General features: G+C 43.1%; 1 protein-coding gene across 3 annotated transcripts in view; it reads left to right on the top strand.

Moving 5' to 3' along the window:
* The window catches only part of LMAN1L (lectin, mannose binding 1 like), a 403,151-nt gene extending 387,850 nt beyond the window's left edge, over positions 1-15,301 (top strand). For all 3 annotated transcript variants that reach the window (XR_015309176.1, XM_086959336.1, XM_086959337.1), the window contains one exon: positions 15,041-15,301. Coding sequence is in view for 2 of the 3 variants with exons in the window: in XM_086959336.1 (XP_086815462.1) it covers positions 15,041-15,077 (37 nt within the window). In the remaining variant the exon portion in view is untranslated. The remainder of the gene's footprint in view (positions 1-15,040) is intronic.
* Positions 15,302-15,554: the final 253 nt, after the last annotated feature.

Below are 15,554 nucleotides of genomic sequence, written 5' to 3'. Positions count from 1 at the left end.
GTTCAAATTCATACTGATTTTATGGAATGGCTCAATGTACACTTACTCTTGAATAGTCACATCTGCAATATTTCTATTTAACCTGCTAAAAGACCACTTATTTGCTGTAATGTAGAGTAGCTGATATATATGTTTTGACATGCTATCACAAATAACATGATGTATAAAAGGACGCACGCTTGTGCCCCTGCACAATAACATCAAATGGTAGAATTGTGTTGCTGTTCTAAAATATGTCCGAATATTGCCGAAGTGGCTTTCAAATATTCCTGGTGGTGGACCATAAATTGCCAGCACAATTGCACTTCTAGTGGGACTGGGCTGCTGCCTCACGCCTTTGAAAACAACTGAAAAAATGAGACTAAATTGGAGAAAAAGCCATGGGTGTAATAGGCTGATTAGTCTGGTTCTCAAAAATGATTTAAAAACTTCATGGTGTGAAGAAAGCATGAGTCAGCCAGAGATGTTAGGCCAATGAGTATAGAGCAGACCGTCTCAATACCACAACCTCAAAAGGAGAAATAGTGGGTAAGGGAGGTCAGAAATGGCGAAAACACCACTGCGGCGGACTCTCATCTGCAGAATGGCGACAGTTGGATAGCGCCAGTAAGATAGAACATGCTTTTCCAACAGAGAGCAATAGTCTTGAAACAACAGAATACAGATTTCAATATTGCGACTTCTCTATCCACATACTTCCACAAAGCCAGCCCACTGCAGCCCCAGAGGATCCCAAAGAGGGCGAGCGTCAGTAGACCCCGTTTGGCAGGCAGATGAAGCATTACAGGCTGTGATCAGGGAAGGGTGGAAGGAGGTAGGCTCATTTATTGGAGAAGAAGGTGTTTATAGTGCGGTGAGCCTCAGGGGGTTTCAACTGTAGGGAAGGGTATTAAGGCACCAGTGGATTCTGATACTCAAAAGACAGGAACATGACAACCTTATAAAAGTCATACTTGCAGCATATGAAATAAAAATCCATGTTGCCTTCTGGCTTTACTACACATACATCATAGAAATGACTTTGCTACTTATGTTCCAACTGGAGTGAACACTGTGCACATGTACATGTATGCAAGCCAACCTCGCCCTCACTAGTGAGATACCACATAGCTTATGTTATTTTAAAAAAATGAAAGTGTAGGTACAGCTTACATTTTAGATTTACACACTATGCAGCGTGGCACAGTTACAGATAATTTCTATAGTAGCTTCTTTAGGGTTTGGCAGATGCCTCTCTTAGAGGTGGGTGGATTCCCTTGACAGCAGAGCCTGTCCATTGGCTCCATTCTCTGTAGCCTGTACAAGTAATACCTATTTACTAGATAGCCATGGACTTGTCCAATTCAGGAAGCATGGAGGACCTTGGCAGGTAAAATGGACAATGGCTCCCCAGAGCAGGGAGAAACATCCCTCCTTGTTATATATATGTTATGTTATATGTTATAGTGGGGATTTTTATAGCGCTCAGCTACTCCGAAGAGTGTCCCGGCACTTTAGATCCTCAGTGGCACAGAGAAAAAAGAGGAGAGCAAAAGCACTTACTGAGAGAAAAGCAGAGTCTAAAGATCCTTCCTGAAGGCCAACAAATTGCCATTGGTTCTAAGGGAAAGGGGTAGAGCATTCCACAACTGAGGAGCAAGGCGTTTAAAGGAGCGTCCGCCACACCGAGCGCGCCGAAACGCTGGTACGGCGGCCAAGGCCATGGTGGAAGAGCTAAGTGATCTAGAAGGTTGGTAAAACGTCAGCCATTTCCGAAGGTACCTGGCACCCAGGCCGTGCAATGCTTTAAAGGCCATTGTCAGCCCCTTGAAAACAATACGCTTTCTGCCAGTGGAGGGATTTAAGCAGAGTACTGGCACTGGCTCTCCTAGTGAGGCCGAAGATGGCTCGCGCGGCAGAGTTCTGGACAACTTGCAGGCGTGAAAGGAGAAATTCAGGAAGGCCCAGATACAGTACATTGGTGTAGTCAAGGCGGGAACCTATCAGCACCTGCACCGTTACTCTTCTGTGGTCCAGCGACAATAGGGGCAGAAACTTCCTAGTCATCTTAAGGATGGCAAAACATTTGCCAACCGAGCCGAAGACCTGGGATTTGAGAGAGAGACCGTTGTCAATTTGTACTCCAAGATTTTTTGCGACCGCCGAGTCGCTGACGGGAGGAAACATGGCGGCCGGCCACCAGGCCTTCCACCTGGGGTGAGAGGGGCAGCCGAAAAAGAGCACTTCCGACTTATCGGAGTTGCACTTGATACTGTTCAGCTGAAACCAGCCGAAAACAGCCTCGACGCAGCCCCTGATGTTCTCGCCATCAAAGTCGGAGTCTCGGTTGCACATGAAAAGGAGCTGGGTATCATCCGCGTACGACACGATCCGAGCTCCGTGGGCCTCTGCCAGTGCCGCCAAAGGGATCATATAGATGTTAAAGAGAGTTTGGCTCAGAATGGAGCCCTGAGGAACTCCCACCTCCAGTGGCGGCATCATGGCAGAGAAGGGAGGACATTCTGCACTTGGCGGGCAGGCCCACTGTAGGAAATTTTTCCGAGGCGAGTGATCTGGAATTCCACTAAGAAGTGATCCGACCAGAGAACCGGGGCAGGGGAAGATATATCAATCGGAATGGTTGAGAAAACTTGGTCCAGAGTGTGCCCTTTACTGTGTGTAGGGGCCAGAAGATGTGGGATAAGCCCCAGTGAGAGAGTGATGTCATTCAGCTTAATGCTGTTAGGGGCATCTACAATATCCATATGGATATTAAAATCTCCTAAGAGCAGACAGTGTTTGGATCTGAGCCAGAGCGCGGAGATTGCAGAGTGGAGCTCTTCATGAAAGGAGCCCATCGGGCCCGGTGGCCTATAAACGAGCAGTCCTGAGCACGCATGTTGAGGCGAGAGAGATAGCGAGAAACCCAAGGTCTCACATCCCTGAATGTCGTCCGTAGGTATGACTGAACAAGCAAAGCGCTTGTCCACCACCATGGTGACCCCACCTCCCCTACCAGTGGCTCTGTCTTTCCTAAGGATCACGTAGCTGGGTGGGATCGCTGTAGCAATATCCGGTCCTGGGGATCAAAACTACATTTAAGTCCCTCGTATATAATAGGCCATTGCAGTTTAGAGGCCAGTAGCCCTTTCTGCACTTGCATGTGTGCACTGCTGAGGCCTGCGGTCAGTTTAAAAGCAGCCCAGTGTTGCAGGACTGCTTTTAAAATGTAAATTGTGCCCAAACTCTACTTTGGTGTTTGGGGCACTTACAAATGGATATACTACAATATTTTGCATATTAGGTACCCACATTGTCTCCCCAACGTGTTTTCCTGGGTGTTTGAGGGGGGTTATCAGGAACTTATAAGCAGTACTCTAATAAAATAGGTTTTATATGCCTTGGGGATAGTAAAATTTCACATTCCACTTCCCTCATTGTAGTAAAGTGTTTCCAAAATCGACTTTCATGCTAGAGCACTTTGGAGTGAGGATCTGCAATCCATATACAGAACCCCTGAAGTCTCCCCTAGTGGTTCAGGGGTGAGGAGTCCTGTAGATATTGGCATTGTCCTTATAAAAGATGTTTTATAAGCCCTGGGGTTGGAGATATTGCCCAGTTTAATTTCCCCATTGCAGATCCCCAGCCACATAGGTTAACATGGTATTCAGTTTATAAATAATAACTAAAGCTAGGCGTTGAAGAAAAATATAATTCAAGGACGTAGGTATTGATAAATCCAACAACATGCTGTAGTTGAAATCATCCTAAAATGTACAAAAAATAAGTTAGAAGACTTTTTGTGTCTGTAATCCAAAATTCAGCCTTCTAGTGGTCTGCGTTGAATGGCCAGAGTTGTTTCAGGCTGCTTTGATGAAGTGATAAGTGGCACTTGGGGTGAAGAGCCATTTTTGGAGGAGAGGGTTCTGCTGCATAGGAATGTCAGCGCAAGGGGGAGGAGGTGCACTCCATGAGCTTCAAAGGCCCAGGGGCACAGGCAGAAAAAGCCAGATCTATCTATTCCCACAAACTCTGAACCCAGCAGATGGCAGGCTTAAGGAAGGAATGTGCAGATGCCAAGGGGAGGGATTCTATGGAGATCTGACACACTTTAGAGGAAATGGTCAAGCTCTGCGTGTTTCCTCTTTCGACAGGAGTGCCCTCTTGTGTGACCCCAGAGCACACTGAATAAGTATCTGAAAGGGGCAGAGCCTGTCAGATCTGCTGCTGGAAACTACAGAAGAAAAAGGGTCCATGCTGGAAGTTTGATTTGCACCAACCAGGCAAACTCTGACTGACTGCTCCTGCTGCATATTCTGGAACTACAGCCCTGTGGATCCAACCTGCTTCAAAAGGACTAAAGAGTAGACTCCATGCAAGCTACAGGTTAACCGAGCTCACCCGGACCATCACCACGGAGAATCCTCAGCCTGGAGTGACTAGTGGGTTTCTAAGGGTTTTGTCCAAGTGGATTGTGGAAATTGAAGTCCCAAACTTTCAAGGACCCTCTTGGAGCCTCCAGACCCTTGAGGTAAGTTTTTTACACTTTGGGACCCTCAAAGGAACTTCAGGAAAAAGTTCCAGAACTTTGAAAACGTTTGGAGCAGCTTTGGGAAAAAGGTCCAGAAGTGGAAAGACTCGACCTGGCATGCCGAGCCTGCGACCCTCCACCGTGAGCCGGCCTGCCCTGCAGGTTCGTCCCACTGAAAAGTTCCTGAGGTTCATCTTTGAGTTTGACAAGGAGCTAGTTGTAACCTAAGCCGGCAAACCGTTAACCAAATCCAGCCTGCTGAAGAACATCGAGGGACCTCGTGAGAAAAAGCTCCATAAAAGTTTTTAGGTCTGAAGGTAGTAGAGTTGACTGGGACCAACCGCGAGAGTTAAGCCACCCACCTTCAACCGCGAGCCAGCCTGGATTTCTAGTTCATCCTGCTGGAAAGCTCCATAGGTCTGACTTCCATAGGTTTGACTGGGAGCTCGTCGCAAGGCAAGCCAGCAAACTCTCACCAAATCCAGACTGGTGAAGAGCTTTGAGGGAAAAGCTACTGAAAAGTTTCTGAGTCAGAAGGTAAAACCTTTTACTGATGCCTACTGTGAGGGGTAACCACACAGGACTCCATCGCGGTCAGACTGAATCTTTGACTTTGTTCCGGTCTAGCATGACCAGATGTCCCAATAGGCACTATTGTTTTTTATGTCCTATATAATGCTATGCCTTTAAAAAAATTCACATAGCTGGTTCCCAATATTGGATTTTTTTTCATTTTGCTGTCATGTTAAAGATACAATTATTTCTTATTTTTATAAATTGGTGTAGGATTTTTATTGTGTGTTGTGTCTTAATTACTTAATTCTTAATTGGAGTTTTTAAATGCTTTACAAACCTGTATCTGAAGTTAAGCCTGCCTGCTCGCAGCCCAGCTACCAAGGGTTGAGCATGAAAATTATTTTCTGAGGCCTTTTCTGAGCCCTAGACGCTGTTAGTGGCCTTATTGACAGTGGTAGATGTTTATTTATCACTACTAATAATCCGCTTTCCAACATTTGATTAGCCCCACCCCACCCAAACAAAAGATGATGGGTTACTAACTTACACCATTGTAGTCCTTATCAGCTATGTGGAAAAACCTGGAAAGTTCATCAGCGCTGGCATGGGCAAGCTCAGGTCTGTGTTTCACTGTAAAGTCCATTCTCTGTATGGAAATGGACCATCTCAATAGCTTGGGATTCTACCCTTTCATCTGCATTAGACATCTTAGAGGCCTCTGGTCAGTTTGAACATGAAAGTGAGTACCAAACAAATATGGTCTCAGTTTTCCAGGGACCAAACAACAGCAAAAGTCTGTCTCTCAATGGCACTCCACCTCTGCTCTCTGGGAAGAAGTCACCTGCTAGTAAAGGCAACTAGATGATCAAGCCCCTCTTCATTTAACTCTGACAACACTGTCCCAATCCCTTGTTCTGAAGCATCTGTCGTAACCACAAATGTATTTGTGCATCCAGGGGCTGCTTTCAGAGTGTCAAAAGCTTTCTGACACTCTGGGATCCAATCCACGTTTGTGGGCCTCTTCTTTGAAGTCAGTTCTCTGTTAGGCCCCCCATAATGGTCCCATAATTTTGAACCAACCTTCTATAATACCCAGTCAGTCAAAGGAATGCCCTAACCTGAGTCTGAGTAACAGCAGCTGTTCAATCCAAAATAGTTAGAATTTTTGATTGGAGAGGCTGTACGTGGCTTCCACCTACCAGGTGTCCCATGTACACCACTGAACTCTGCCCTATTTGGCACTTACCTGCCGTAATAACCAGGCCTGCCTGCTGTATGATCTGAAGTACTTCCTTCTAGTGGCTTAAGTGATCCCCCCAGGTAAAACTGTATACCTATATATCATCCAGATAAGCTGCACTTAACTGCTCCAACCCAGACAAGACCCTGCTCACCAACCTCTGGAAGGTGGTAGGTGCATTTTTTAAGCCAAAGCGCATTACCTTGAACTGATAATAATGTCCCTCTGGTGTGGAACATACTGACCTCTCCTTTGCTGCATCAGTGGCCTGAAGTCAAGTCAAACGTACTCAGGTACTTAGCAGCTCCTAACCTGTCAATGAGCTTATCTACTCTAGGTATAGGATGAGCATCAGTGTTTGTGACTGCATTACGTTCTCTATAGTCCACACAGAACCATAACTCTTTTGGTTCCCCCTGGGGATTAGGTTTGGGCACAAGCACCACTGGGCTGGCCCATAGACTGTCCGAAGGTACAATTACCCCCAACTCCAGTATTTTAGCTAGCTCTGACATGGCTAAAAAACCTGTACAGTTTATTTTCACAGGTAGGTTTTCGCTAGTGTCAATGTGGTGCACAGACTACTTTGGGCCATATGTAGGTAAAAGGCATTTACCGAATCGTAAATACCGAATTTTACCGATTCTGTATTTACAATTCGGTAAATGCCATGTAGGTAATTATTCTGTAAATATTACCGAATCGGTAATATGCGGTAATTACCGAATCGGTATTTACCGATTCGGTAATTGCCATTGATTCCTATGGGCCTTGAGGCCCATAGGAATCAATGGCAATTACCGAATCGGTAAATACCGATTCGGTAATTTTACCGATTTGTCAAGGGCGACAGGGTGTCACTTTGACACCCTGTTGCACCCCTGATTTTGGCTTGTGTGCAATGTGACACACATACATGCCCTTACGGCATGTATGTGTGCCACATGGCACAGGTGTACATGCACAGATGTGCATGTACACAGAAATTCGTTATTTACCATGCCATTGTATTTCATGGTAAATAACGAATTTCTAAGGGCCTGTGGCACTGTTTCCAGTGCCACCTACATCCCAAATTACCGATTCTGTACATTTACCGAATCGGTACTTTACCGATTCGGTAAAATTACCGATTCGGTAAATATACAGAATCGGTAATTTTCAGGCCCCCTACATCTGGAATTACGAATACCAGTCGGTAACGGCCGAAATCGGCCGTTACCGACAGGTATTTGGCCACCTACATATGGCCCTCAGTGTTTTCCTGGGGTCAAAAAGAACCGGCCAGCAAATTGCTCTAGCACCTTTTTGCAGTCTCTGTGCCACTTTTCTGCCAATTTGAGGGAGAGTACCACTGCCTCCACTGACCCATCTTGCATATCTTGCATATTATTGGAGGGGAGGTCAGGAACTGGCTCCGTTTCCTCCTCCACTCCCTCATCAGTGATCAGTAACATGGTCATATCCGCCCTTTCATGGTGGGGTTTCAATCTAATGATAGAGAATAGTTCCCTGTATTTCGTGTACATATACCTATACTTCTGCCTTATGTAATTCACACACTTCTCAACAACTACATTCAAACACAAAGCCTTTTTATCATAAAAAATATCTCCTTTATTGAAAAATATCATTTTGTATACAATCTTGCAAATGTTAAAAAGTCACAATACTTCATCAATAATGCCTTAAAATACTTTTTAGGGGGAGACCACCTAACATATTAAAGTGGATTGTCTCTCGTGTGTGTGGTGGTCCTATTTGACGTATATCAAAAATGTCTGCAGCAGAAATTCACAAAAGTATGCACTGCAACATATCTAATAATAGACAATCATGTACAAATAAGTATCTGTTAACATTCACTTCATGTTTTTATATCAGATACTTATTTGCACATTTGTATATTTGGAAGTAATGCAGCCAGGCTTGCAATATTCACCCCACCCTGGGACACTAAGGTTGCTTCTACCGTCTGCCATCCCCACTGGGGATGGCCCCTTAGTAGGGGGCTTCTTGGTGCACACCGTATCTACCATTTTGTGCCCTGGCTGGTTACAGTCAAAGCACTTATCCACCTTTGTGGGATCAAAGAACCTACCATTCTTTCTCGCATACTCCTGCCCTTTAAATTTGGATTGGTTCGGGCCCCCCTCCTTGTTGAGGTGTTTGTGGGTCTTTGGAGGACTATGTCTGCTTTTGATCTTTCTTTCCCTGGGCCATCTCCTGGAAAAGGACCTGTCTTCCTTTCCTCTGGTCCCTCCATGGCGCTGAGTGGAAACCCGGTTCTCACCCACTCATCAGCTGCCTTGACGAGGTCTCAAGGACTAGATAGCTTTGAGTCGACTGGGTACTGGCATACCTTCTCTTCAGCACAATGAGTCAAAGTGTGTTCTCTCACAAACAAATTAAACAATCCCTAATTTGTGTCAACATTGTTGCCAACAATCCAGCCTTCTAGTGTTCTCAGTGAGGTATACAGAAAGTCTACCCATGACGTTGTACTCACTTTCTGGGTGTCTCTGATCTTCACTCTGTACTTTTCAGGGGTTAAATCAAATTTCTCAACTAAACATTGTCTCAGGTGAGTGTAGGACCTTGTAGCATCAAGAGCCTATCCCTTCCAACTACTGGAATCAGTTCCCACAATTCTTGGGGCGGACCACCCACATCTCAAGGGCCATTTCAAATGCATTCATTTATTGATTATGGAATATAGGACAATGTACAAAAGGCAATAATCGGCGTCAATAATAACTGTGCATCACTCATGGCAGCAGCAAAAGGCAAAACAGCATGTGCATATATAATATATTTATACAGTTTCACAGGAAATAAAAAGGAGCAATGAACCGGTCAGCTCAGAACTTAAGCAATGTAGGATAAGCACAGAGTACATGATAATCGCATATGATGTAGTTAACAGTGGCATGAGCAAGAATGAACTGTACATTGTCACATCAAATCTAGTCTACATTAAGTAAGAAATATAAAAATAACCAACTCCCCCCACCCCCTCTGTTCTCTGGTTCATAGATACTGAATGATGTCTCAGATTCCTATGGAACTATCCCTTGTGCACATAGAGCGGATGATACATAATAGTGCTTAAAGACGTTTAGTGACAACCTAGGCGGGTACAAAAGGGACTGTCGTGTACTTGTACACTATAATTATAAAGCTGACAGTGGTCAAAAAGAAATACGGGTAAGTCTTTCAGGGAGATGTAGGAGATGTAGGAGTAATGGGGTGAGTCGCAGCTATTGGTGACGCCGATGGTGTAAAAGAATCTAAAGCTCAGAAGACTTCCAGCATTTGATCCCATTCTAATGAGATAGGAGTCTTACTCAAGCCCCGGAATTTCTCCTGTCGGAGTCTAGTACTTTCAGCTACTCCCCATCGTATCAATTCCGTGTGCCAGTACAGTGGCGTAGGTGGAACCCCTGGACATCTTAAACTCTTCATCATTTTTCCCCTAGTTTTGGGTCATCATAACTAGCAAAACAGACTTAGAAATATTTTGCAAAAATCAAAACCATGGATGAAAAATAGTTTTGGGAAAACAAGAGGGCAGTAGAACTCAACAAATTGCCACACCCATATCGTTATATCTCCAAAACTTATTTTAAGAGAATTGTATCTTATGGTGTGCACTTTCTGTAGGCACCCTCTGCCCAAAGGGCGCTAACCTACCATAGGCAAGATTATATAGACATTATGACTAGTGGTGCACCACATTGAGAATATTTATAATGCTTATAAAGAATAACAATTATCCAAGAAAAGTTCATTAATCTTAAAAATGTAATCTTCTCTTTATTGGTGGTACTTAAATATACTGCAAAAGCCAGGGAACATTTTTCATCCAATAGAAAATGTACTTCTTCAGGGCTGAAATATGATAGCTATACAACACATATGAATATACACTAACGCACAATAACAAATCTTTTTGTACAACCTTTCGAATAAAAAAGACAATTTAGAGTGACATTTTGACAAACATGGTAGTCTGTCTCTTAAAAGAAAAAATATTAAACACAATGCAAGACCAGATGCAATATCTGTCCTATTATTTTAGAGCGGAGATGGGATACGAGGGAGGCTGAGTACAAGTACTGGACTCTGTGATGTGTAGAAAATAGAATCAATTACAATACATAACCATAAATACATACATATATAAAGCGATACATAAATGACATTCCACCTGAGTGTGGATTCGGTATGCAGACGTTTCCTGTGTTCTAGGTATGCGTTAAACAAAGGACATATCTACCCCACATTAAGCACCTGTGAATGTAAATAAATAGTTTACACCACATAAAGATGAGCCCATTCAAGTACAGGGAGGCATTACCAAAACTGTCAAGAAAAGTGTAGAGGTATGTATTCAATTAGCATGCAAATACAAATGATGTAAAAATGTAAGTGGTTCGTCACCAGTTGTATTAGTAGATATGAATATTAACACATGGTTATATATTGTTCATGACCTCATACACAAAACCACAGTTTATCAAATCATGTGAGAAGTAGTTAAATGCCATTGTGGACATGTTGTAAAAAATCGAAATGCCCGACAACGTAAGTCAAATAGTAAACATACAAATCAAATCATGAGAGAAGTGGTTAAATACCATTGGGGACATGTTGTAACTAATCGTTGTGAATTACAACATAAGTTAAATAGCAAACGTACAATTCGAGCATTGGCAATATGGAATAGTAACTCCAAAAAACATGCAGTGTTTGCAAAACAAGCATCAAATCCAGACTCAATACTCTCAGATAACCAGCAATAACAGACCCGTAAACCTGTAACCGATGTCCCTTACGTTGTCACCAGGCTATATTAAATATCAAATATGGTAAGAAATGAACTAAATGCTGTTCCCATCAATAAAACCAGCCAAAATCACTACCCTCTAATCAGTTTCACCCAGGTAGGCGTTACCTTACTTCAATCAGTGCTGGTGTACGAGAACCAAAGTACTCTTCCTGTTCTCAAGTGAGCGGTCAGAGCGGACAAACCCGCACCTCCCAAGCAGTGGTGACATTTGAAAGTGGTGGGGCGTAAAGCTATTGTGGTATTGCACTGAGGCAAGCGAGCGTAGCGAGCATGCCCGAACAACCTACAGGCGGTTCGGGGGAGTTCTCCCCCCGAGAAAAGTTTGAAAAAAGAGTGGATAAATGGAGCATTTTCAAGCACATTTGAGGAAGCAGGAAGGTTGATAAAACACTTGTGAAAGTGTTATGACATCAATAGTAGAGATTTCATCTGATAATGACGTAGGTAGCTGCTTGTTCAGTATAATCATGTGAGGTGTCAACCGTCACCACAGTGTGGTCTCCCTGAGGCTGGATTCTCCTACATTCAACAAAGAAAAGAACTCTAAAACAATCAGTGCATCGAAAGTCTGGAACCGAATTCCATTTGATACTAGGCAGTCAATTCCTTCCAAAAACTCAAAACAGAACGGAAAAACTTACTATTCCAAAAGTTCCCATGTGTAAACATGCACAGACTCCTCTTTCTTGTACAGATTAAATATTTATGTTTACAAACTTTTGTGGTTTCACCCATTTGTGTTAAAAGCTTTACGACGCATAAAAGCACCAATTCTTGGTATAGGCTGCACACATGGTTATTTACAATCATGATTCTTGTTCATTCAAACATGACCTGTCTATCTCGTTTGATTTCTATGTCTCAACAGACACACGTTTTATTTCGTCCACTAGACTTAGGGATGTAACTATGCATATTGATACATGTAAATCAAATGTCTTAAATAATGCTAAAATAGTGCAACCTATATGCCCTGCTTCAGTGAGTTTGTACCATCAGGACAGAGGTTTCAAACTCATATATGATATTGGAAGACAAATGCCTGGTTGTACTGTGGAATTTAGGGTTCCTGGACCCGATGAACCAGGTGGAGGCACTGATATATAGTGATGAATTGTAAAATGTGGTGCAAGACTTCTAGCCTCCACCCTCACACAGCCTGCCTACTACTGCGACTCAGGATGACATGTGTCCATTCCAGGACAGATCAGCACGACTGGCATTCACTACTGAGGGGGAATATGTCTTCCACAGGGAAAGGGAAGGAGCACACCAAGGGCATATTGGTATTCCACAGTGGCTAGTCCTGTCGCCCTCTGTTGTGCTTTATCCTACGATGTCTGAGCTTGGCCGTTCCTGCAGCAGGCTCTGAGGGGGTTCTTTGGCAACAACGCTCTAAAATAACTCCAGAATACCTACATAAATAGACGCTGGATGGGTTTTCAGGCCTAGGGAATTGACAGTCAGAGAGAGGCTGAATCTGCGGCCATTGGGATGTTATCGGGGGGGGTCTCGGATCAAAGGGTGAGTGGTCGCAAGGGAAGGGGGGTTTGTGCGGGGAGGGGGGTTTAAATAAAAAAAAAAAAAAAAACCTAACATACCTTTCACGGGTCCTGCGTTTTCTATGCTCCTGCTCCGGCTCCTGCTTTCCTGCCTCCGCAGGAACAAGTAGCAGGGAGCGTCCCTCCCCTCCCCTAAGCCAATCACAATGCTGCAATGGAAGAGGCCCAGTGGAGATTGCCCCAGCCGGGCCATTTTCTCTATGTGGGCTGCATGCAGCAGCCTACAAAGAGAAAAAGGGAGAGTGTGCATGACTGGGTTGGTCGGCCCTGGGGCTGACCGAACAGTCAGTACCCATAACAGTGCGCAAGCCACTACCCCTCTGACCTCATCCAGGCACTCCAGGCACTTCTGCTTTCTTGCATCTACAAACTGTTAGCTATAAGACACAAACCACGTCCAGTGTACTGTTTCTACAATTAGATCATATTTTTGTAAAAAATTGCAATGCGAGCAAATCATTTTGAAAAGGTCCACTTTGCCAATTATGTGCAAATGTACGTGGCCAACTGGAGGTGAGATGGGTATAATGATGGCATTCTACACCCATGTGTGAAGTCCCTATTCCATATCAGCCAATATAATTGTGCAGATGACCCAAACGAAGTATATACCAAAAAGTGAAGAGTAATAGAAAAGAAAGAAAGTGGACAATTTAAAAATAAAAATAGTGTTACCTGCATGTTCATGTATGTAATCATTACAGAGCACATGATGAAAAGAAAAAAGTATAACAATGCCATCAGAAAGTGGTTCCCTCTATAGCTGGGAAAAGATGTCCCTCATAGGTTTTAAATATTCTTTATCGCAATAAATAACATAACATAATTTGGATGATGTCTTAGTTGCACACACAATATATGTAACATTTCTTTAAACAATAAGAAAAAGAAAAGACAGAGAAATCAATACGTGTCATATGCATGTTAATGTTATGGTGTGATGTTTACACATAGGTTGTTTGTTCTAGATCCGAGATACAAAAGAACAAGTTATATGCATATTCATAAGAAAAACCTAGAAAAAGAATAGGGAGTAAGCCCAGGCAAAATACAGAATAAAAATAATAAGAAAATGAATTGCCTGTCTGGATGTATATGGGTTATATGTCCTATGAAAAAGTGAAATTTATGGTGACAGAGGTATTAGTGTTACATATTTAGTATTGATCCCACCCTTGCTTGCCTCAACAGAATCATCTCCTTAGATGTTAAAAAACTTTCTATCAAGTGGCAATTTTAGAATTGTGACTTAAAATCCCATTTTAACAGGTCCTCATGCCAGCTCCCCCTGCAACTGTTCTCCTGTCCAGCTTGCCTACAGTCTGCTACTCTCTGCTGCCTTAGGTTTGTGCCTCCTCTGCTTGATTTTTCCCTTCTTTTCTATTCGCTTTCTGCTTGTTTTTGTGCCTGTTTCTTCCCACTTCTGCCCTAGATTTTTGCCTCTATCTGCTCATTCTGCCTGTTATTTTGCTTCTTTCTGCTCATTTCTGACCTTTATTTTGCCTCTTTCTGCTTGTTTCTGACCTATATTTTACCTCTTTCTGCTTGTTTCTGACTTGGCTCTGGTGAAAACATCGCAACCACAACACCCAGATACCTCTAAGGATGACGATGATGGGCTATACAAATGCTGATTGATTGACTTTGCCATTAAACAGGATTTAAAATCACAATCCTTCAGACACCAAATTGAACCTTCCTTATTGCATCCCAATTGAAAGTCCTCACTAATTAGCTGTAATAAGGTAACCCAATATTATCCAATGGTAGGCCTTCAAGTAGTATACACCTCACCCTATCCTATGGGCTTGGTAGGGCCTATTAAAGAAGTGACTTATATGAATTAAAAAAAGGGTTAAACCTAGCAAAGTGTTACTTTTGCCAGGTCGAAATGACAGTTTAAAACTGCATGCCAGACTGCAATGGCAGGCCTGAGCCATATTTAAAAGGCAATGTAAGTAAGTTGGTGGCACATTCTGTGCTGCAGGCCCAGTAGTACAATTTAATTTAGAGGTCCTAGGCACATGTAGGACCACGTTACTGGGGACTTGCGAGTAAATTAAATGTGCTTGTGGGGTGTAAGCCAATATTACTGCATTTCAGAGAGCCAGCACAGGCACTTTAGCACTGGTTAGCAGTGGTAAAGTGTGCAGATTCCTAAGGCCAGAAAAAACGATGTCAGCAAAACAGGAGTGATTGAAGGCAAGAGGTGGGGGTAAAAACCACACCAAGTATGTTGTGTCCAGCAATAGTCTTATACTTTCTCATCATACGGGTTGAGAGTCCCTGAATGCCTGCTTCTTTGTGTTTATTTTCGCATATGTACACACACCTCTGTTCCTTCTGGTCTCTCTTTGCAGGACTAAGAAAGATGCAAGTTTAAAAAAGTTTTTCTGAAGACTCGCGTTGACAACAGAAACAAGCAGTGACCTCTGAATACATTATTACACGAGCTGCAACCTGTGCCAAAGATCCTTCTCTACAGATGTGAAAGGTGCCAAGTTCACTGCTCGCTAGATGAGAGAATGTGCGGCCACTGTCCTTGTGGATACATTTTTGGACTTGTCTTCTCCTTAATCTTCAGTTTTTCAATAAAATGATCATTATTTTCCTTTTTAAAACATTAGTATGTTTTTAATATTATTTTCACCAGTGATCAATTGAAGGACTTTTCAGCAGAAATGTAATCTGAGCATACATTTATGTCACACAAGCAACAGACCCATTGCCTTACCTGTTCTGTGTTTATGTAGTCTGCTCTACTGATGCCTGTGAAAAGGCCTATTTTGTGACTGTGGAGAATAGTTACGCTAATTGTGCTAATACTGGAGTACTCCCGTTGTAGTTCAGCTCACACTACAAGTGTCAGGGCAC

The sequence above is a fragment of the Lissotriton vulgaris genome, chromosome 2_2 (genome assembly GCF_964263255.1).
Source record: "Lissotriton vulgaris chromosome 2_2, aLisVul1.2, whole genome shotgun sequence".
NCBI lineage: Eukaryota > Metazoa > Chordata > Amphibia > Caudata > Salamandridae > Lissotriton > Lissotriton vulgaris.
The sequence above is the reverse complement of the archived record's forward strand: the minus strand, read 5'-3'. Positions and strand labels throughout refer to the sequence as shown.